General features: G+C 49.2%; 1 protein-coding gene across 1 annotated transcript in view; it reads left to right on the forward strand.

Annotated features, from left to right (window-relative positions):
• The window catches only part of APOLTP (apolipoprotein lipid transfer particle homolog), a 168901-nt gene that overhangs the window by 142668 nt on the left and 2359 nt on the right, over positions 1–23874 (forward strand). The window contains exons 56-67 of the mRNA XM_081560372.1: positions 884–1052; positions 1461–1645; positions 1856–1948; positions 2107–2311; positions 3932–4116; positions 4198–4295; positions 6626–6810; positions 10388–10593; positions 10706–10883; positions 11795–11904; positions 12157–12273; positions 12418–12559. Of these exons, the coding sequence (XP_081416498.1) occupies positions 884–1052; positions 1461–1645; positions 1856–1948; positions 2107–2311; positions 3932–4116; positions 4198–4295; positions 6626–6810; positions 10388–10593; positions 10706–10883; positions 11795–11904; positions 12157–12273; positions 12418–12559 (1873 nt within the window). The remainder of the gene's footprint in view (positions 1–883; positions 1053–1460; positions 1646–1855; positions 1949–2106; positions 2312–3931; positions 4117–4197; positions 4296–6625; positions 6811–10387; positions 10594–10705; positions 10884–11794; positions 11905–12156; positions 12274–12417; positions 12560–23874) is intronic.

Raw genomic sequence — 23874 nt, forward strand, 5'->3', positions numbered from 1 at the left:
TGTGTTATTGTATCGCTGTGTCATGTGTTGTTCCAGCCAGTTGTTCCACTGGCCGTCCATGGGGTTGCCAAGAGTGGGACACAACTTGGTGACTGAACAACCACCTGTCTTGTGCCCCCTCCTCTCTAGGCTGGTGGCTACAGGGGCCGGGAGGAGCTGCCCAGTGGCCTGGCCTAATGCCAGGTGCCACCCACGATGTCGCCTTGACCTTGCGGAGACATTTGTAGTGGTTCTCCTGCAGATACGGAGAAGCTCTCCGGGAGGGGGAGGACACCCAGGTGCTGGGGATGTTGAAATGCCAGTGCCCAGCCCCTCCCCCAGTCAGTTAGGTCAGAATCTCTGGGGTGAGGCCTGAGCATCAGGAATTCTTAAGCCACTTGGATGCCATGTCCATGCGCAGTTAGGTCCCTGGATGTGGATTTTAATAAGCACTTATGCAGTTGGTAGGGATTCTGAGCCCTGTGCTTCCCTCATGGATCAGACAGTAAAGAATCCACCTGCAATGTGGGATACCCGGGTTCGATCCCTGGGTTGGGAAGATCCCCTGGAGAAGGGCATGGCAACCCACTCCAGTCTTCTTGCCTGGAGAATTCCATGGACAGAGGAGCCTGGCGGGGTACAGTTCATGGGGTTGCAAAGAGTCAGACACGACTGAGTGAGTGAGTGAGCATGAGCGTGAGCTGAGGCCTGTGGCAGGGTCGTCGGGTGAGGGAGACCCAGCGCTTGCTCCTGAAGGTATGGGGTGAGGTGGGCATTGCCTTTCCCCCAGAAGGTTCAACCTTAGCCTTCGCAGCCACCTCTCCTCAGGTCTGGGGCCAGCAGAGGGCGGGGGCCAGGGGCCGGGGCCAGGTCCCACTCAGGCCTCTGCCCCCCAACCCCCCAGCTCCGTGGCCCCAAAGCTCAGTGGCTTGGCCTGCTGGGCCGCGTCTCCACCTCGGCTTCTCGAAGCCTAGTCCAGCTGGAGGGAAACGTGGCCGACGGGGATGAGAAAGTGAGGCTGTCAGTGTCTCGGGTCCCGAACTGCCTCCAGGCCTCGGTGGCCCACGAGGAAGGTGAGTGGAGGCGCTGGGTGTGGCTCAGTGGGGCTCAGCTTGGCCCAGGAGAAGTCAGAGATTGGGGTGCTGTGAGCTCAAAAGTCAACAGCAACCCTGGTAGGGCTTTGTGAGCCTCCCCCACCCTAGCCAGGAGGAGAGGAGCTCTCCATGGCCACCTGGATTGACTGTGATGTCAGCAGAGGCTGGATCAGAGGTGGGTGTGGGGATGGGGAAGAAACCAGGCTTTGGGGGATCCAAAGGTTGGTGTAGGCAGCTCGGTTTGAGGCCCTCAAGTTCCAGGGCCTTTGAGACTCTGCCGGTGGGCAGTGGGGAGCTATAGACAGCTGTGGAGTGCCAGAGGAGTGGGCAGCTGGGAGGCAGATGGATGAGTCCTAGGCTCAATGGCAGGTCCATTCCTGGCCCCAGGGAGCCAAGAGGAGGGCGTGCTGCTGCGGGCCTGTGTCCACAGGCGGGCGGCAGAGGTGGAGGCCCTGCTCCGGGACCAAGGGCAGCCCGTCCAGCCTCTGGTTCGCCTGACCCTGCAGGCTGCCAACCAGAGCCTCCGCTTGGCCGCACGCGGCTGCCAGGGGACCCTGCTGGGCCACGTGGAGGTGAGATGGCTGGGGGGGGAGGGTTGCCATTCCTGCCACCCCCACCCTAGCCCCACCCTAGCCCCACCCGGAGGCCACAGGCCCATGTTCCCTGAGTCCAGTGGAGCCAAGGAAACCAGTGGCAGGTGGGTCCGCAGCCCTGCTGTTGGCATTGGGAGCTTTCTGCCCGCTGCATTCCTGGGGAGCCAACCTGTCCCTCTGTGTCCGCAGTCCAGGGTGGCTGCTCTCGGGTCGCAGGTGCAAGCTGGGCTGGAGGAGAGGATCCACAGCTTGGATGCCTACGTGAGGCGGTTCCAGCGCCTGGTGGGTAGAGTGCATGTGGGGTGTCACTGGCGAAGGGAGGGAGCGTGGGGCTGGGCGGGGTCGCTGCTCTGCTCTGTCCGGGGCCCCCTCTGAGGACACGAGGGGTGCAGGTGGCCCCAGACCCTCGCACTGATCTAGCCTCCGTTCCCCCCACCCAGGTGCAGCCAGCGGGTGCCCTGGACGGCATGGCCGGCCCGCTTCTGCAGCTGTGCCAGGTGGGGCTGGGGGCCGTGCGGGACAGCGGCCAGGCGGTGGCCACGCTGTGGGGCCTGAGCCCGGCCGGGCGGGCGCTCACCCTCCACGTGCCGCTATCCCTGGAGAGGCTGCGGGCGGGGCTGGAGCAGCTGCAGAAGGAGCTAGAACGTGAGTGCAGGGGATGGGGGGAGGCGTGACTGTGCCCCCGATCCACGCCTGACCCCAGGGCTCCCGACCCAGGCCCCTCACGCTTGGCCCAGGGCAATGGTTCAAGCAGGAAGGCCACTGGATTACCAGCGGGCCTGCACCCCAACTTCCTTGAGAGCCCTCTGCCTTATTTCTCACGGACCTATACCTTTCAGACTTGGGGAGCAGTGTCCATTTTTTAAAGAATAATTCTATCGATTTATTGCTGTTTTTGGCTGTGCTAGGTCTGTTGCTTGGTAGGCTTTTCTCTAGTTGCAGCAAGTGTGGGGGCTACTCTCTAGTTGCAGTGCACAGGTTTCTCGTGGCAGAGCACGGGCTCTAGGGTGAGGGGTCTTCAGTGCTTGCGGCAAATGGACTCAGTAGTTGTGGCTCCCGGGCTCAGTAGTTGTGGTGCACGGGCTTAGTTGCTCCTTGGCACGTGGGATCTTCCCGGACTGAGGATTGAACCCATGTCTCCTTCATTGGCAGGCGGGTTCTTAACCACTGAGCCACCAGGGAAGCCAGCCGTGTCCGTTCTTGTAGATCTCCGAGCTCATATCCCTCATGCTCATCGCCTTATTTTTTCTGGGACCTCTGCCCAAGTTTCTTCAGCCTCTTCCTGAATTCTTTTGGGCATACAGCTTTATTTCTGCGAAGCCCACTGCTGTAGATTCCAGGGCCTGTTTCTGGTTCTGTGATGAGCAACAGGGAAGCCACGCCGGTTGTGAAGGCTGTTGTCCCTAACGCCCTCCTGGTGACACCAGGACCCTCCAGCCCCTCCCAGGGTCCAGGAGCACCGGGGCTGACAGCTGGCCCAGTGGGGGAGCCCCAGGACCCTGCCCAGCACCAGAGTGGCCATCCCAAGACTGGCTAGTGCTCGGGCCAGATTGGCCGTTAAGCGTCCTCTCACCCCTGCTTGCGTGTCTAGTCAGAACCCTAGGGCCACCCTGGCCTCAATGACTCACTGGGACTCGGCTCTCAGCTTAAAGTTGCAACCACAGCCATAGGGCCAAGATACAGAGCCAGGCCATGGAGGTACAGGTGTAGAGGAGGCTCCAGGGAGACCCCCCATGAGCTCCCAGACTCGTCCCCCAGTGGGGGCGCACAGGACACCCTCAGCGCCCCCAGCTTCAGATTGTGACAACACGTGTCAGACATCAACTGCCCAAGGGAGCTCGTTAGAGGCCCCGCACCCAGGCTTCTCATTGCAGGGTGGTCAGGTGGGAGCCCCCGCCTGGCACAGACCGACGTTCCAGACTCGCAGAAGGAAAGGGGGTGTTCAGCATTTTGTCTGTGTACCCCAGGCCCAGGGAGGCCCTCTCATCAGGTCTGGGAATTGTAGGACTCCCCCAGAATCCAGCCGGGAGCTGCCCTGGTGAACGGGCCTTGCAGACGGGCAGTCTCAGTCCTGCCGGGTTGACTTCCGCAGTCTCTAGTGCCACCCCCTCATTCCTGGTTGCAGCCTCTATTTCCTTCCAGGGGGCCCAGGTCGTCTGGGAGAGGCTGGCTGGTTTCCCTGCATGGGCCTGGGAGGCAGCCAGCAGCATTGCACCAGCCCCCAGGCCCCGGAGGTCTCACGGTGGGTGGTGGCTGCCTTTGCAGGGCCCCTGGCCACACTGAAGGACGCCTACCTGGACGTGATGGTGCGGCCCCTGGATGAGGTGTGGCAGGAGCGGGCGGAGCAGGCCCTGCGGCAGCTGCAGGCCTGGGTGTCCGGGACGCCGGGCACCTGGGGGTCCGGGCCCCTCGGGGCAGCGCTGGAGGCCACAGGGGGCGCCCTGGAGCTGGTGAGGCAGGGCGCAGGGGCAGGAGGTGGGCTTGCAGGCGGGGATGGCCCTGACGGCTCTTGTGGCCCCCACCCCATCCAGGCCGCCCACCAGATGCTGTCTTGGGCCGACGCCGCGCTCTCACGGGCACTCAGGCGGCTCTGCAGACCCCTGCTGGACCTGTACAGCTTCTCAGCCAGGTGACTCGCCCCCTCCCAGGCCCTGCCCCACGCCAGGCACACCCTCCACCTCATCCGCTCCCCTGCCAGAGGCATCTTCATCCCCATTTTACAGATCAGGAAACTGAGGTCTGTTCTTCATTCTGCAGATATTTTACAAGCTCTCTCTCTGAGCAGGTGGGGTTTTAGATGCTGCAGACACAGTGGTGAGTGGGACAGGTTCTGGCCCTCCCCTGCCTGCCTGGGGAGACAGTGACCAGGTTATCTGCCCCTCGGGGGTGGCAAGCCTTCCTGTAAATGGCCTGAGAGTGATGCGTACAGGTTTGGTAGCTAGGTGGCCCTTCACGTAGCCTTGGTCTTTTGTTTCTGTTAAGAATTCTTTGAACATGTCAAAGCCATTCTTAGCTTGTAGGCTGTCCAAAAACAGAACACAGGCTGGATTTGGCCACAGTCCATAGTCTACCCGGAGAAGGCAATGGCACCCCACTCCAGTACTCTTGCCTGGAAAATCCCATGGATGGAGGAGCCTGGTAGGCTACAGTCCATGGGGTCGCTAAGAGTCGGACACGACTGAGCGACTTCACTTTCACTTTTCCCTTTCATGCACTGGAGAAAGAAATGGCAACCCACTCCAGTATTCTTGCCTGGAGAATCCCAGGGACGGCGGAGCCTGGTGGGCTGCCATCTATGGGGTCGCACAGAGTCGGACACGACTGAAGCGACTTAGCATAGCATAGCATAGCATGGTCTACCCACCTTTGAGGTAGTATGTGTGCCAAGTCGCCTCAGTCACATACGACTCTTTGTGATCCCATGGACGTGGCCCACCAGGCTCCTCGGTCCATGGAATTTTCCAGACAAGGATACTGGAGTGGGTTGCCATTCCCTTTTCGCGGGGATCTTCCTGACCCAGGGATTGAATGCATGTCTCTTATGTCTCCTGCATAGGCAGTCAGATTCTTTACCATTAGTGCCACCTGGGAAGCCCCTGAGCTAGTATGTTATCTAAATGCCACAGGGAAAAAGAAAAAGGACATGGGGGCATTGTATTTTTTTAAACATTAATCTTTTAATGAATTAATTAATTTGGCCATGTGGCACAGCATGCAGCATCTGAGTTCCCGAACCAGTGATTGAACCCACGCCCCCTGCAGTGGAAGTGCAGAGTCTTAACCACTGGACTGCAAGGGAAGACGCCGACGGGGGCATTTTAAAGAGTGAGGCCATGGTTGGCTTCAGTGAGAAGGCAGCATTTGAGCAAGGGCTTGAAGAGTGAGGAAGCAAGCTGGGTGTAGTCATGGGAAGAGAGTTCCAGGAGGAGGGTAAAGTCGGTGCAAAGGCCTGGGGGTGCAAATGCACCTGCTGCTGGAGGAATATGAAGGAAGCCAGGGGTGAGCTGGAGTGGAGGGTGGAGGAGTTAGGGAGATAACGGGGTTCTGGAATACACAGGAGGTTTTGAGCTGAGGAAGGACATGCTCTACGTTTCATTTAATAAGATCCCTCTGGCCCCCATGTAGAGAATAAAGACTGGGGGCAGGAAGCTGGGGATAGAAGTGGGGAGCCCAGTTTAGAATGGTCCAGGCAAGATGGGAGGGTGGCTGCACCGGGCAGTGGCAGCCATGGAGGAGTGTGAGGCAGTCAGACTGAACGAGCCTGTAGGATTGGCTGACAGATTGGATGTAGGTGGTGAAAGAGAAGAGCTGGGGATGACTCCAAGGGTTTTGGCTTTGATGACTGAAAGGGTGGAGGGTTCATCTGTGGAGTAAGGGGGGTGACTGGGGTACAGGGATCAGTTTAGAGCTTTTTTAGTTGCCTATGGCTGCTATAACAAATTACCACAAGTTCAGTGGCTTAATGCAACACAGATGTATTATCGTGTGGTTCCGGGGGTCAGAATTTTAAAATGAATTTTAGGTTCTTCCCTTTTCCAGCTTCTACTGGCCACCTTGCCTTGGCTTGTGGCCCCTCCTCCATCTTTAAAGCCAGCAGTGTAGTATCTTCTCCCCTCTGACCTTTGTCCTTATATCTTTTGTCTGATCCTCCTGCCTCTTACAAGGTCCACTGTGATTCCACTGGCCACCTGTTTAACCCGTCTCAGAATCTTTAGTGTGGTCACACCTACAAAGTCCCTTTGGCCACCTAAGGTGATGTAGCCTTTCAGTGGCTTGGGCATCTTTGGGGCTGTTGTTCAGCCTGCTGTGCTGGGAGTGGGCGGTGTGGGGCTCCTTTCTGGCCTGTTGAGTTTGAGTCACCCTCTGGACACCCCACCGAGGCAGCTGACTTTCTGATCCTGGGCCAGGGTCAGGAGGCCCTCGTGCCAGGGTCTCCCAGCTCCTCTGTGCTCCCTCCAGGGACCGCTCAGTGGTGGTGACACTGCCGATGCTGCCGGCAGGGGACGAGCCCCTGGATGTGGCCCGCGTGACCGGCCACCTGGTGGAGGAGAAGCTGCTGCGGCCGCTCCGAGCGCTCTACGGGACCAGCGTGCTGGCCGAGTACCACCGGCTGAAACGCGGCCTGCTGGGGGCCCCCTCTGGATGTAAGCCCTGCGCTCCTCCTCTGTGGGAGGCCCTCTGCCCTTTGGGATGCAGCGGCGTGACCTGGCAGGAACGGATGGACAGTGGGACCATCCCCTGCTAGTATAGGGACTCCCTAGCATCACGGTGCTGGGCCCGTCTGCTCCCAGGCTGAGTGCCGAGGTTACTGGGCTTCCCAGGGTCACACAGGACTAGGGCTGGGCTGCAAATCCAAGGCACTTGTCCAGAAAGTCACAGCCTGAGCCTGAAGCCCAGCATGGAGGCATGGTGAGTGGCTGAGGACCAGGCCAGCTCCCTCTGGGGGTGGACTCTGCAGGAAAAGCATAAAACAGATCTCCAGTTGCAGCCGGAAGGCCACTAATTGAGTCCAGACTGTCAGGCAAGACTTAGAGCCAGAGGCAGGGCCCGGAACAGACACAGCTCCGGGGGCTGGGACCGCCTGGGAGTTTGCGTTCTCTCTTCCGAGTGTGCGCTGGCGAGCCGTCCCACCTCCCTGACCCCCAGAAAGGCAACGTGGCTCACTTGGGAGGTAACGGACGTGTGCCTTTGGCACCTGGGAGGGTCTCAAGTCAGTGGGCAGGGCTTGGCAGGAGTGGTGTATAGCCTGGGGGTCTTGTGATCACACAGGTGAGAACAGGTGGGAATGCGGGCAGGTGGGAGCCGCTGGAGTCAGGGGTACTTGTCTGGCAGGCAGCAGGGCAACGGAAACAGCCTGGTCCCTGGGTTCCCCGCGTGTGACCTGGGGTCGGCCTGTGACCTTCGGCTCTGACACCTGATGGATGGACCCTCCTCGTGAGGCCATCATGGGCTGGCCCAGGTGTGTGTTGAATAGACGGGGCTTCTCTTATCTGCTCCCTACCCAAGCCTCTGCTCCTCTGCTGGCCCGGGAGGTCAGAACTGCCCTGTCTCGGGCCACCTTCTGCTCACTGTGAAGAGGGCAGGGCTGGCCCAAGTGGCACCTCCCTCCTGTGGGATGGAGCCTTTGTACTTTTTTTTCAAATAGTAAACGTGTCTCTTTGCCGTAGCTTCAGTGAGGTTACAATCCACCTGCTACTCAGGTCTTTTTTGAACTGTGGGTACAATTCCAACAAATTCTAACCTTCCGTCAAGGGTGACAAGAAATAAGAGACAAGTGGAAAAATGCCATTTGTATTCATCTTTTTAAATAAAATGATGAGGTTAGTTCAGTTTGGAGGTAAAGGTATGGAACCTGGTGTAAATCCTTTTGTTGTTTTCTGAAGTATGGATGTCATTGATTTACAATATTGTGTTAATTTCTGCTGTACAGCAAAGTGACTCAGTTATACACCTACATATGCTTTTTAAAAATATTCCTTTTCATTTATGGTTATTGATATTGAATATAGTTCCCTATGCTATACATATATACATATTGAATATAGCTCCCTATGCTATACATACATACAGTGTTGATCTATTCTACATATAATAGTTTGCATCTACTAATCCCAACCTCCCACTCAATCCTTCTCCCAACCCCTTCCCTTCCCCCTTGGCAACAGCATATCTGTTCTGTATGTCCATGAGTCGGTTTTGTAGATAGGTTCATTTGTGTCATATTTTAGAGATTCCACATGCTAGTGACATTATATGGCATTTGTCCTTAACTTTTTATTTTATATTGGAGTGTAGCTGATTGACAATGTTGTGTTTGTTTCAGGTGGACAGCAAAGTGATTCAGTTATACACATATATGTATCTTGTTGTTTAGTCTCAAAGTCATGTCGGACTCTTTTGCAACCCCGTGGACGCAGCCTGCCAGGCTCCTCTGTACATGGGGTTTCCCAAGCAAGAATACTGGAGTGGGTTGCCCTTTCCTTTTCCAGGAGATCCTCCTGACTCAGGGATCAAACCTGCATCTCCTGCATTGGCAGGTGGATTCTTTACTGTGGAGCCATCCGGGAAGCCCATACATATATCTTACTTGTTTTCAAATTCTTTTCCCATTTAGGTTGTTACATAATATTGAGCAGAGTTCCCCATGCTATATAGTAGGTCCTTGTTGTAGGTTATCTATTTTAAATATAGTAGTATGTATTGGGTTGGCCAAAAAGTTTTCTGTAACACCTTACAGAAAAACTCAAATGATCCTTTTGGCCAACCCAGTACATGTCAATCCCAAACTCTCTTAACTATCCCTCCCCCTACCCATCCCCTCTGGTATCCCTAAGTTCATTCTCTAAGTCTGTGAGTCTGTTTCTGTTTTGCAAATAAGTTCATTTGTATCACTTTTTTTTTTAAAGGTTCTATGTATAAGATATATTTGTCTTTCTCTATCTGACTTCACTCAGTATGGCAATCTCTAGGTCCATCCATGCTGCAAATGGCTGCAAATAATGCTGCAAATGGCATTATTTCATTCTTTTTAATGGCTAATATTCCATTGCGTACATGTACCCCATCTTCTTTATCCATTCATCTGTTGATGGACTTTTAGGTTGTCTTCATGTCTTGGCTCCTGTGAACAGTGCTGCTATGAACATAGGGGTGCCTGTATCTTTTTGGATTAGAGTTTGTCTGGATATATGCCCAGGAGTGGGGTTGCTGGATCATATGGTAATTCTATTTTTACTTTTCTGAGGAACCTCCATACTGTTTCCCATAGTGGCTGCATCAACTTACATCCCCACCAATAGTGTAAGAGGGCTCCCTTTTCTCCATATCCTCTCCAGCATTTATTGGTAGTTTTTCATGATAGCCATTCTGACCGGTGTGAGATGGTATTTCATTGTAGTTTTGATTTGCATTTCTTGAATTATTAATGATGTTGAGCATATTTTCATGTGCCTGTTGGCTATTTCTTCTTTAGAGACATGTTTATTTAGGTCTTCTGCACATTTTTCTACTAGGTTTGGGGTTTTTTTTTTATATTGAGCTGTACGAACTGTTTTATATTTTGGAAATTACGCCCTGGTCAGTCACATTGTTTGCAAACATTTTCTCCCATTCTTTAGGTTGTCTTTTCATTTCGTTTATGATTTCCTTGTCTGTGTAAAAGCTTGTAGGTTTGATTAGGTCCCATTTGTTTCTGTGTTTTTCTGTCACCTTGGGAGGCTACAGGTCGTCCATTTAAAGTGTCCGATTCAGTGGCCGATGTGCATCCATCAACACGGTCAACTACAGAATCTTCCTCACCCCAAAAGGCACCCTGCATCCCTTAGCTCTCTGTCCCCATCCCTCAACTACACCCCAGTCCACTTTCTGTCTTTGTGGATTTGCCTGTTACAAACTTTGTATGAATGGAATCATGTAACACGTGCCCAGGCTTCTCACTCGGAGTTTCCAAGGGTCCTCAGTGTTGAAACATGCATCACCCCTCGGTTCCTTCTTGTTGCCGCCTTGGCTGTAGACCGTTCACCTCCGGGCATCCCTAGAGCTCAAGTTGTCTAGAAGCTGGGGTTCCTGGAGACAGACCCGGCTCCCCAGGTGGGCTGCCCCTGAGGACACCAGCCAAGAAGCAGGCCCTGAACACCTTAGGCTGCCCTGTGGGCTCAGGGCCCCCCACTGTAGCCAGCGCAGAGGACCCCACTCACCCTGCCTCTGGCTTCTTCTCCCCAGACCACGCCGTGGTGGCCGGGGCCAAGTACATGGTGACCTTTGACGGCCGGGTATGGGGCATTGGTGACCGCTGTGGCAGCCTGCTGCTGGCCCAGGACTTTGCCCATGACACGTTCTCGCTGACGCTAAACCAGGCGGGCTCGGGGCTCACATCGCTGACCGTGGAGCTGAACCACACCATCCTTGTCCTCTACCCCAGCCTGAAGGTGAGCCTACACGAGCGGGGTGGGAAGGTTGCCCGGACACTTTTTCTGCCTCCTGCCGTGTCCACACACGTGTGCCCTGTGGAGCCTCTCCTAGCCCCTGTCTGGCCCACAGACCTACAGGCTGTACAGCAACTCCCTGCCCGGGGAGAGCTGTCTGGACAGGGACCTGCCTTCCGCCAAGACCAGGAGGGACGACCCCAGGATTGAACTGACCACTGAGGATGGCATCTCCATCACCTGTGACATCCCCGCCGGCCTCTGCAGCCTGACTCTGAGCGTCTGGCAGCATGGTGGGTCTGGCAGCCTCCGAGTCGGTGCAGTCAGATTCTGGGGCTGAGACTGACAGATCCCAGCGGGCAGTTACTCTGTGTCCTTGGGAGGATGAGGGTGGGAGGCCCAGGGGTGCTCTTGGGCCTCTGCTGGTCCTTGGGTTCACAACCTGAGCGGATATCAGAACAGCCCAGAACTGGAAGAGGTTCAAAGCCCATCTCTGCCAGCTTGGATCACGTTCAGTGCTGGGACAGCCCCTACCTCAGGGAGTGCGTGCGTGCATGCGTGCTAGGTCGCTTCAGTTGTGTCCGGCTCTGCGACCCTATGGAGTGTAGCCTGCCAGGCTCCTCTGTCCATGCCATTCTCCAGGCAAGAATACTGGAGTGGGTTGCCATGCCGTCCTCCAGGGGGTATCTTCTTGACCCAGGGATCAAACTGAGGGGTGTAGAACTCTGGACATAGCTGGCTGGTTGACCACTGCCCTGTTCTAGAAGCTATAATGCATGGTCAGCTCCTTCTCCTTTGATCCTCCCACCGCTGTCCCCTGGGACAGATAACCCATGTTAATTTACTCACCCCCATGTCCCCAGCCATGAGCAGCGGCGCCAGGTTTTGAGCCCAGGGTTCTGACCCCACGTTCTGCCCCCTCCCCTTGACCTGGTTGGGCCGTCCCAGGAACACCTATGAGGAGCTTGCCTCCCAGCTCGGGATGAGGATGGTGGACTCGGGAGAGGGCTAGTAGACAGGGAAGGGCCCGGGAGGAGAACAAATGCTTCCCTCACAGTCCTTGTGCTCCTCTCCCTCTGGAGAGGAGGTTCAGCGCCAGGGCTGGTGTTTCGGAAGGTCAGCCTTGGAGGATGCAGGGTCTGGCCACGCCCCCGACCCTGGCCAGTGGGCTCTCATGGCCCGTCCTGCCTTCTCTGCCCCACAGGCCTGTCCGCCGGCCTTCTGGGCACCAATGACAATGAGGCCCACAATGAGCTGATGCTGCCGGACGGCACGGTGGCCAGCAGCCTGGAGGAGTTGGCCCCGGCCTGGCAGGTGAGCCGCTCCCAGCCCGCCCTTCCACAGGCCTGGGCGTCATCACTAGGTTGCTGGGGGTGGAGAGGGAACCGTCCGTGTGGATTGGCCGTGCACCTGAGCAGCGTGGGGTTCTCGTCTCCGGGGCTGCAGAGGTTCTACATCCTAGGCCGAGGGGGTGATGGTCCCCTCCTGCGGCTGGGGCACTCAGTGGAGCCGCCCAGGAGACAGAGGTCCAGGCAGGAGGCCTGAGTCTTGGGTTCATGCCTCCAGGTGGCTGGTGACTGCAGAGCCGTGGAGAAGACTCGGCTGGCGTGCCCGGAACAGAGCCCCACCTGCCAGGCCTTCTTCCACGACCCCCACTCCAGCCTGGCAAGCTGCTTTGGAGTGGTGAGTGTGCGGCCTTGGAGGCCACGCAGCGGGTGGACCGCAGGACGGAGGAGGCCCGTGCCCCAAACTAGCCTACACCCCTCCTCTGCGCTACTCCCCAGGGTGCGGTGGGCAGGGACACTGACTCTGGGTGCCGGATTTCAGGTGGACCCAACACCCTTCCTCAGCCTGTGTGCCCGGGACACCTGTGGCCCCCAAGAGCACCAGCCTGCTTGCACCCTGGCCGCCGCCTATGTCCACCTGTGTGCCAGGGGCTTCGTGCCCGTGGACCCACCTCCACAGTGCGGTGAGTGGCCGTGCCAACAAGCACTCTGATCCCCTGCTTCCATCCCGGAGGGAAAACCCATTCCTTTCTCTTCACTTAAGCCCAGAGGACACACACTCAGCTGTTGTACAGTGAGCTAAGAGGCAAAGCCAAGCTATGTGCAAAGGAGTACATTTTTTTAAAAAAAATTAACTTTTATTTGGCTGGGCTAGGTCTTTGTTGTGGCTCCCTGAGCAGGGAAGTCCCAGGAGTTATTAAGAAAGTTACTAAGAAAGAGAAAAAGATGCCCCAAACTCCCCCACACTTCACTCCAGTCTAGCGAGCCCGGTGACCTCTGGTGCAGGAGACGAGAGCTTGGGGAGGTCAGGCAGCTGCTGAAAATTAGAACCACAGGCCTGCCCTTAGAGGATGTGAATGTACACGCCCTACAAGGTCTGGGAACCCTTGGGCACACCTGCAACCAAAGTTGTGTGCAGTTCCCACGGCTCATGTCCCACCACCCAGACACGGAAGTCAGCGACTGCAACAATGGCAGCGGATCCCTGGTAATGGAGCAAGTGTTCATGACACTCGTAAAAGAACAGTTAGGCAGGCTTTATTGGGGGTCTGTAGGTGTAGGGACCACTGCAGTAGGGGCAGAAAGATTGGACTCATCTCTTAACACAACAAGGAGAAGTGGGAATTTAGAGTCCAAGAGCAGCAGGGAGAGGGGGGTCAGTGGATGGAAGATTACTAAAAGGAAAGGTCAGGGATCGGGGAGATTTCTGGCTAAGCTGACCTAACAGAATTGTTGCTGAAGGCAGGCTAGGGAGATCAGACATGACCCAGTTGCAGAGGTCAAGGTGATCAGCTTGGGAGGATCCTGATAAAGGGACTGACCTGCTAAAACGGGACAATGAAGACATGAGCACGGAAGCCCAAAGTCAGGACCTGGCTGAGAAGAGTTCTAAAGTAGCCTGAGTAGAGTTTGGTCAAGGAGAAAGACTTTCTCCAAGACTTGTGGATGCTAGAATTAAAGATTACTAAAGATAAGCACAATTCCAGAACTGATTCCTAGAAATGAAAAAATAATAGTCACATAAATTTAAAACCACGCATTATTGGGCCAGGCGACTTTTCCAGAAACCAACGCCTGGGGCCGGCAATTTGTCATGTAAGTGAATATTGATAGGTGTCAATATTCTATAACATTTAGGTAACAAAAAACATATTAATTCGTCTCTGGTCAGTAAGTTGTTAATAGCAAAAGAGAAAATTAACTGGAAAATATGAGAGGAGGAAGATGAAGTGAGAATTGTAGAATGAGAAAGTTCTCAGATCCAAGAAGCACAGTGAGACGCCCCCGGCGGTCCAGTGGTTAAGACTCCGAGCTTCCAATGCAGGGCACGTGGATCTGATCCCCGGGCGGGGGACCAAGGTCCCACATGCTGTGTGGTGCGCCCGCCTCCCACAAAAAAGCACAGGGTGTCCCACACAGTATAAATAAACCTCTACCATGACACGTCAGAATGGAACTGTGGAAAACTCAAGCAGAGGTCCTCAAAGCCACCAACACGAATGGAAAAGAGATGATTTTTCAAGGAACAAATAACCATTCTCTTACCAGCAATGACAGAAGATGGTGGAATGAGTCTTTACAGCATTAAGAGAAAATAATTGTCAACTTATATTCTATGCCAAGTTCAGGTGATATTGAAGATGGAACACTTTCAGCACTGAACTGCCTGAGAATGTCGTTCATGGGTTGTCCATTAGTGCTAAGGGACATGGCCGTGCACGTTCATTGACGTGCTGCTTGTGGCTGCTTTCGTGCTGTGATGCACAGTATTTGTGACCAAGACTCTCCAGCCACCAAGCCTGAAATATTTACTATCTGGCTTTTTACAGAAAATGTTGGCTGATCCCTGGTATAAACCAAGGAAAGCAGAAGGAAATTAATGAATTAGGAAGAAATGAACAACAGAATGGTTCGAGAGAAAAAAAGAGACGCACAAATAAATAGTACTAGGAACAAGGAGTCAAAACTACAGGTTTCAAAAAGTGACTCAACTTTGTGGATAAATTTCAAAACAAAGTATTTCTCAGAAAAATGCAATCTGCCCAAACTGATTGGAGTAGGAATATTAAATCTAAAAGCACCTCTCAGCTGTTAACTTTACTGAATCTGTAGGCTGAAATGTACCTCTGAAAGACAACAGGTACAGTTTAGTGAAGAGTTGTTAGACATGACACCAAAAGCCTGATTCATAAGAGAGAAAAAAAATCAATAAATTGGACTTCATCAAAATTGTTTGCTGTTTCCCATCAAAAGAATGGAAGAACAAAGTCCTGGGAGAAAATACTTGCAAACCACATACCTGACAAAGGACCCATATCTAGAATACATAAACAACTCTCAAAATTTAACAGTGGATGAACATAGAGCCTGTTATGCAGAGTGAAGTAAGTCAGAAAAACAATATCAGATATTAATGCATACATATGGGATCTAGGAAAAAGGGACTGATGAACCTGTGTGTAGGACAGGAATAGAGACAGACATAGAGAACAGACTTGTGGACACAGCAGAGAAAGGACAAACTGAGAGTAGCATTGATGTATATACACTACCATATGTAAATAGCTAGCTAGGGGGAAGCTGCCGTGTAACACAGGGAGCTCAGCTCAGTGTTCTGTGATGACCTGGAGGGGTGGGATGGGGGCATGGAGGGAGGCTCAAGAGGGAGGGGACATATGTATACTTATGGCTGATTTACGTTGTATGGCAGAAACCAACCCAGCACTGTAAAGCAATTATCCTCCCATTAAAAAGTTTCTGTTGAAATATAGTTGATTTACAATGTTGTGTTGGTTTCAGGTGTACAGCAAAGTGGTTCAGTTTATATATGTGTGTGTGTATATATATATTTTACTCTTTTTAGGTTCTTTTCCATTATAGTTTATGACACAATATTGAATTTAGTTCCCTGTGCTATACAGCAGGACCTTGTTATCTGCTATATTTATATACAGTAGTGTGTATCTACTGATCCCAAACTCCTCTAATTTATCCCTCCCCTGCTTTCCCCTTTGATAACTGTGTTTCTTTTCTTAAAAAAAAAAAAAAAAAACTAAAAAAAAATTTAAGTCAGAAAACAATCTACATAGAAAATGGACAAGACACATGGAAACATTTCACCCACGACGGCAAATAAGCATCTGAAACGATATTCAACAGTACCAGCCAGTAGGAAAATGAGATAACACTTTACACACCTATTACAACAGTTAAAATGAAAAACAGTGACAGTACCAAATACTGCCAAGAATGTGGAGAAACTTGTTCTCATATATTGCTGGTGGGCAGGTAAAATGGTACAGTCACTCTGGAAAAAAAGCTAAATATACACTTATTATGTGATCCAGAAAATGCACTCCTGGATATTATCCCAGAGAAATGAAAACAACTGTTCACACAAAACCCTGTGTATGATTATTCATAGCACTATTATTTAGTTCAGTCGCTCAGTCGTGTCCAACTCTTTGCAACCTCATGAACTGTAGCACACCAGGCTTCCCTGTCTATCACTAACTCCCGGAGCTTACTCAAACTCATGTCTACCAAGTCGGTGATGCCATCCAACCATCTCATCCCCTGTCATCCCCTTCTCCTCCTTCAATCTTTCCCAGCATTGTGGTCTTTTCCAATGAGTCAGTTCTTCACATCAGGTGGCCAAAGGATTGGAGTCTCAGCTTCAGCATCAGTCCTTCCAATGAATATTCACGACTGTTCTCCTTTAGGACTGACTGGTTGGATCTCCTTGCTGTCCAAGGGACTCGCAAGAGTTTTATCCAACACCACAGTTGAAAAGCATCAATTCTTCAGTGCTCAGCTTTCTTTGTAGTCCAACTCTCACATCCATACATGACTACTGGAAAAACCATAGCTTTGACTAGACAAACCTTTGTTGGCAAAGTAATGTCTCTGCTTTTTAATATGCTGTCTAGGTTGGTCATAGCTTTTCTTCCAAGGAGCAGATGTCTTTCAGTTTCATAGCTGCAGTCACCATCTGCAGTGATTTTGGAGTCCCCCCCAAATAAAGTCTGTCACTGTTACCATTGTTTCCCCATTTATTTGCCATGAAGGAATGGGACCAGATCAGAAGTGGTCAGACAGGAGATGGCAAGAGTGAACGTTGACATTCTAGGAATCAGCGAACTAAGATGGACTGGAATGGGTGAATTTAACTCAGATGACCATTATATCTACTACTGTGGGCAGGAATCCCTTAGAAGAAATGGAGTAGCCATCATGGTCAACAGAAGAGTCCGAACTGCAGTACTTAGATGCAATCTCAAAAATGATAGAATGATCTCTGTTCGTTTCCAAGGCAAGCCATTCAATATCAAGCCTATGCCCCAACCAGTAACTCTGAAGAAGCTGAAGTTGAACGGTTCTATGAAGACCTACAAGACCTTTTAGAACTAACACCCAAAAAAGATGTCCTTTTCATTATAGGGGACTGGAATGCAAAAGTAGGAAGTCAGGAAACACCTGGTGTAACAAGCAAATTTGGCCTTGGAGTACAGAATGAAGCAGGGCAAAGGCTAATAGAGTTTTGCCAAGAGAACGCACTGGTCATAGCAAACACCCTCTTCCAACAACACAAGAGAAGACTCTACACATGGACATCAACAGATGGCCAACACTGAAATCAGATTGATTATATTCTTTGCAGCCAAAGATGGAGAACCTCTATACAGTCAGCAAAAACAAGACCGGGAGCTGACTGTGGCTCAGATCATGAACTCCTTATTGCCAAATTCAGACTTAAATTGAAGAAAGTAGGGAAAACCACTAGACCATTCAGGTATGACCTAGATCAAATCCCTTATGAATATACAGTGGAAGTGACAAATAGATTTAAGGGACTAGATCTGATAGACAACGCCTGGTGAACTATGGACAGAGGTTCGTGACATTGTACAGGAGACAGGGATCAAGACAATCCCCATGGAAAAGAAATGCAAAAAAGCAAAATGGCTGTCTGAGGAGGCCTTACAAATAGCTGGGAAAAGAAGAGAAGTGAAAAGCAAAGGAGAAAAGGAAAGATATTCCCATCTGAATGCAGAGTTCCAAAGAATAGCAAGGAGAGAGAAGAAAGCCTTCCTCAGCGATCAATGCAAAGAAATAGAGGAAAACAACAGAATGGGAAAGACTAGAGATCTCTTCAAGAAAATTAGAGATACAAGGGAACATTTCATGTAAAGATGGGCTCGATAAAGGACAGAAATGGTATGGACCTAACAGAAGCAGAAGCTATTAAGAAGAGGTGACAAGAATACACAGAAGAACTGTACAAAAAAGATCTTCACGACCCAGATAATCATGATGGTGTGATCACTCACCTAGAGCCAGACATCCTGGAATGTGAAGTCAAGTGGGCCTTAGAAAGCATCACTACGAACAAAGCTAGTGGAGGTGATGGAATTCCAGTTGAGCTAATTCAAATCCAAAAGGTCAGTTTTCATTCCAATCCCAAAGAAAGGCAATGCCAAAGAATGCTCAAACTACCGCACAATTGCACTCATCTCACACGCAAGTAAAGTAATGCTCAAAATTCTCCAAGCCAGGCTTCAGCAATACGTGAACTGTGAACTTCCAGATATTCAAGCTGGTTTTAGAAAAGGCAGAGGAACCAGAGATCAAATTGCCAACATCCGCTGGATCATCGAAAAAGCAAGAGAGTTCCAGAAAAACATCTATTTCTGCTTTATTGACTATGCCAAAGCCTTTGACTGTGTGGATCACAACAAACTGTGGAAAATTCTGAAAAAGATGGGAATACCAGACCATCTAACCTGTCTCTTGAGAAATCTGTATGCAGGTCAGGAAGCAACAGTTAGAACTGGACATGGAACAACAGACTGGTTCCAAATTGGGAAAAGAGTACATCAAGGCTGTATATTGTCACCCTGCTTATTTAACTTATATGCAGAGTACATCATGCGAAATGCCAGGCTGGATCAAGTACAAGCTGGAATCAAGATTGCCGGGAGAAATATCAATAACCTTAGATATGCAGATGACACCACCCTTATGGCAGAAAGTGAAGAGGAACTGAAAAGCCTCTTGATGAAAGTGAAAGAGGAGAGTGAAAAAGTTGGCTTAAAGCTCAACGTTCAGAAAACTAAGGTCATGGCATCTGGTCCCATCACTTTATGGGAAATAGATGCGGGAACAGTGGAAACAGTGTCAGACTTTATTTTGGGGGGCTCCAAAATCACTGCAGATGGTGATTGCAGCCATGAAATTAAAAGACACTTACTCCTTGGAAGGAAAGTTATGACCAACCTAGATAGCATTTTAAAAAGCAGAGACAGTACTTTGCTACTTTGCCAACAAAGGTCCATCTAGTCAAGGCTATGGTTTTTCCAGTAGTCATGTATGGATGTGAGAGTTGGACGGTGAAGAAAGCTGAGCGCTGAAGAATTGATGCTTTTGAACTGTGCTGTTGGAGAAGACTCTTGAGAGTCCCTTGGACTGCAAGGAGACCCAACCAGTCCATCCTAAAGGGGATAAGTTCTGGGTGTTCATTGGAAGGACTGATGTTGAAGCTGAAACTCCGATACTTTGGCCACCTCATGCGAAGAGTTGACTCATTGGAAAAGACCCTGTTGCTGGGAAGGATTGGGGGCAGGAGGAGAAGGGGACGACAGAGGATGAGATGGCTGGATGGCATCACCAACTCGATGGACATGAGTTTGGGTGAACTCTGGGAATTGGTGATGGACAGGGAGGCCTGGCGTGCTGCGATTCATGGGGTCACAAAGAGTCGGACACGAATGAGTGACTGAACTGAATGGGACCAGATGCCATGATCTTCGTTCTTTGAATGTTGAGTTTCAAGCCAGCTTTTTCACTCTTCTCTTCCACTTTCATCAAGACGCTCTTTAATTCTTCTTTGCTTTCTGCCATAAGAGTGGTGTCATCTGCATACCTGAGGTTATTGATATTTCACCCGGCAATCTTGATTCCAGCTTGTACTTGATCCAGCCCAGCATTTCGCATGATGTACTCTCTGCATTTAAGTTAAATAAGCAGGGTGACAATATACAGCCTTGATGTACTCTTTTCCCAATTTGGAACCAGTCTGTTGTTCCATATCCAGCTTTAACTGTTGCTTCTTGACCTGCATACAGATTTCTTAGGAGGCAGGTAAGGTGGTCTAGTATCTTCATCTCTTGAAGAATTTCCCACAGTTTGTTGTGAGCTACACAGTCAAAAGCTTTGGCGTAATGAAGCAGATGTTTTTCTGGTATTCTCTTGCGTTTTCAATGATCCAGTGGATGTTTCATCTTTGGTTCCTCTGCCTTTTCTAAATCCAGCTTGAACATCTGGAAGTTCACAGTTCACATACTGTTGAAGCCTGGCTTGGAGAATCTTGAGCAACTTGAAACCACCAAAATAGCCTACAGTTGGTACATGGTTAAAGAAATTCTGTACATCCGTACTCTGGAATACCACTCAGCAACAGAAGGGAACAAACTGTTGATATAGGCAACAACTTGGACAGATCTCCAAAGCATGAGTGAAAAAAGACAAATTCAAGGATCATGTGCTGTATGATTCTATAACATTCTCAAAACTACAAATTATAAAGATGAACAAATTAGCAGCTACTGGGAGGAGGAGTGAGTGTGACTATGATAGGGTAGAAAAAGGGAGATGTTTGTGGTGGTGTAACAGTTCTGTATTTTGATGGTGGTGGTTACACGAATCCACACCTATGACAAAATGTCACAGAACTATACACAATGTCAGTGTCTTGTTATTGTACTATAATTAGGGAAGATTTAAACATTGGGGGGAGTGAGATAAAAGATACACAGGACATCTCTGTACTATCTTTGTGGTGTGTGCTAAGTTGCTTCAGTCGTGTCCAACTCTTTGTGACCCCATGGACTGTAGCCCGCCAGGCTCCTCTGTCCATAGGATTCTCCAGGCAAGAATACTAGAGAGGGCTGCCATGCCCTCCTCCAGGGGAGCTTCCTGACCCAGGGATCAAATCTGCATCTACAGCATTGGCAGGCAAGTTCTTTACCACTAGCACCACCTGGAAAGCTGATACTATCTTTGAACTTCCTCACAATCTGTGATTATTTTAAAATGAAAAGATTTTGAAATTAAATATAAAACACCAGGCCCAGATCGTTTTATAGGCTAGTTATAATAATGTACCACAACTGTTTCAGAATATAAAAAAGAAACCTTCCTCTTCCCAACTCATTTTAATGAAATTAGTATTATCTGATGGAGGATGACAACTCAAGAGCAAGAGAGGAAAGTTAGAATCCCAACTGCAAACTTGAATGTAGATGTTACTAATATGTTAGTGAGTGAAATTCAAAAATGTGTTGAGACATAAGCTAAGAGAACATCATGACCAACTGGAAGTAATCTCTGGAACCCAAGGATGGTATTTAAGAACAGTGTACTAAAGTAAGCAATTTGGACTATTCAGGACAATCCTTCTGGTAGGATATCTAATAATGTTGGACAAGACAGAAAAAAATGGTGTTTTGGAAATATCTTGATCAAATCCAGGGGGGGAGACAGGAGAGTGACATCAGTAAGGCAACAGGCTAGAACTCTACAAATCCTTATTCCTCCATGGAAACACTGAGTATAGAACAATAAGTGGACCAAAGTAGCTTTGTGAGAACCCTAGAAACCAGTTAAGCAGCAGCAACAACCAAGTGAGTGCCTGACTGAGAAAAAGTCTCACTCCAAACAGTAGGAAATTTCATGGCTTTTTTTTTTTTTTTTTTTTTTTGCTTGCCTTCCCCAGTACACTCTCAGAGAAGGCAGTCAGTTCCTGGCTTCTGCTTTGGGGTGGAGGGAAAGGAATGGAACTTGCTTGCAATGTGCTGACTTGTCTGGGACCTGCCAGGGGCACAGGTTTCTATCTCTGACTCAGTGGTGATAAGAATGCTGGTGTGGTTTGGATATCACGTGGGTGGTTGCTGAAAGCAGATACCACTCTGCTGCCAGAGACAGCTGCCAAGAGTCTGCAGGCCTGCAGGTGACTGGGGGCAAGATTATGGATAGATGGATACAACACTGTATCTAAATCCCTGAGAAGTGGGGGTGAGACGGCTAGTCTGCTGGGAATGTGGAGTTAAAACATACACACACAGGCCCAGGGAAGATACACCACTATAAAGTATTTGAAAGAACTCTGAACTTTCATACCAGGCTGATTAGTGAAGGTCTTCCCCTGAACAGGGGCAGTCTACAAAGAATGGGAGAGGTGGGTGTCTTTTCAAATGCCCCATTCCAACAAAAGATGACAAGACATACAAAGAAACAGGGAGACAAGGTCCGTTCAGAGAAACAGAGTAAATCTCCAGAAACTCTCAAGAAACGTAGGCCTATTACTTACTGATAGGTTTCAAAACAACTTCTTCAATAAGCTCAATCAGCTGAAGGGGAAAAAGATGGCAGACAACTAAGTGAAATCAGGAAAATAATATGAGAAAAATGAGACTATCAACAAAGAAGTAGAAATTATAATAAAGAAACAAGTTCAGGAGCTGAAAAATGGAATAATTTGAGCTGTCTTCAAGAGACTCACTTTAGATCTAAGGACACATATAGGTTGAAAGTGAAAGGATGGGAAAAAAGGTATTGCATACAAATAGTAACTGAAAGAGAGTACACTTCAATAATGGAGAGAACCACCAAAGAGAAGATTAATAAGGAAACAGAATTTGAATAACACTGCAGATCACCCAGACCTGACATATATATATATATGGAACACTTCATCCAATAGCAGCATTGTTCTCAAGTATATATTGAACATTCTCCAGGTTAGGCAATAGAACAAATCTTAATAAACCTCTAAAATTTCAAGTCATACAAACTCTTTTTCAGTCACAAAGAAACCAGAAATAGCAGAAGGAAAACCTGGACAAATCATAAATTGTACAAAATTAAACAACACACTCAAACACCCAGTGGTAATCACAGGGTAAATCAGAAAATACCTTGAGACAAATGAAAACTATGGAATTGAGGGAAAGCAGTGCTGAGAAGGAAACGTACAGCTGTAAATCCTTACATTAAAAAAGGAGCTCAAATCAACAGCCTAACTTAAGGATTCGTGAAAAGAAGAAATCAGACTCAAAGCTTGCAGAAGAAAGGAAATCATTAAGATTAGTTCAGAGATAAATGAAGCAGAAAGTAGAAAAATGAAAGTCAATGAAACCAAAAGTTGTTTTTTTCTTGAAAAAAAGATCAACAAAATTGACAAATCTTTAGCTAGATTGACTAATTTAAAAAGAGAGAAGACCCAAGTAAGTAAAAATCTGAAGTGAAATCAGGAACATTACAACTGATTTTTATGGGACCAAAATGGATTATGAGAGAGTACTATGAACACTTATGTGACGAGTTGGACAATCAAGATGAAATGGATAAATTCCTAGAAACATATTACCTGCCAAAACTGAATCTTGAAGAAATCTGTAACTAGACAGGCAAATTGAATCAGTAATCAAAAACCTCCCAACAAAGGAAAAGCCCAGGACCAGATGGCCTCATTAGTGAATTCTAGCAAGGATCTAGGGAATTGAAATCAAGCTTCCTCAAACTCGTACAAAAAGTTGAAGCAGAGGGAACATCTTCAAATCCATTTTATGAGGCCAGAATTATCTTGTTACCAAAGCTAGACAAGGACACTTCAAGAAAACTACAGAACAATATCCCTGATGAATACTGATGCAAAAATCCTCAAAAAAAAAAAAAAAAAGTACGGTTGGCCCTCCATACCTATGAGTTCCACACCCACAGATTCAATCAACCATAGATTGACAATATTTGAAAAAAAAAAAAATCTGGAAAAGTTCCAAAAAGCAAATCTTGAAGTTTTTGCATGATAGCAACTATTTACATAGCATTTACATTGTACTTAGGTATTCTAAGTAACCTCGAGATTATTTAAACTGTACAGGAGGATGTACATGGGCTGTATGCAAATATTACATCATTTTATATAGGGGACTTGAGCATCCACAGATTTTGGTATCCATTGGAGGTCCTGGAACCAATTGGATACTGAGGGACAACTGTACTGGCAAACAGAATTCAAGAGCATATTACAAGGATTATACATCATAACCAGGTGGGTTTACTCCTGAAATGCAAGGATGATTCAACACAGAAAATCAATGCAATGCACCATATTAATAGAATGACGGGGGAAGAAAAACACATGATCATCTCTAATGTTATATAAAAGCAGATTAAATACATAAATATTAGAACTAAAACTATAAAACTCTTACAAGGA

This window comes from Giraffa tippelskirchi, chromosome 13 (genome assembly GCF_054371585.1).
Source record: "Giraffa tippelskirchi isolate mGirTip1 chromosome 13, T2T-mGirTip1v1.2.pri, whole genome shotgun sequence".
Taxonomy (NCBI): domain Eukaryota; kingdom Metazoa; phylum Chordata; class Mammalia; order Artiodactyla; family Giraffidae; genus Giraffa; species Giraffa tippelskirchi.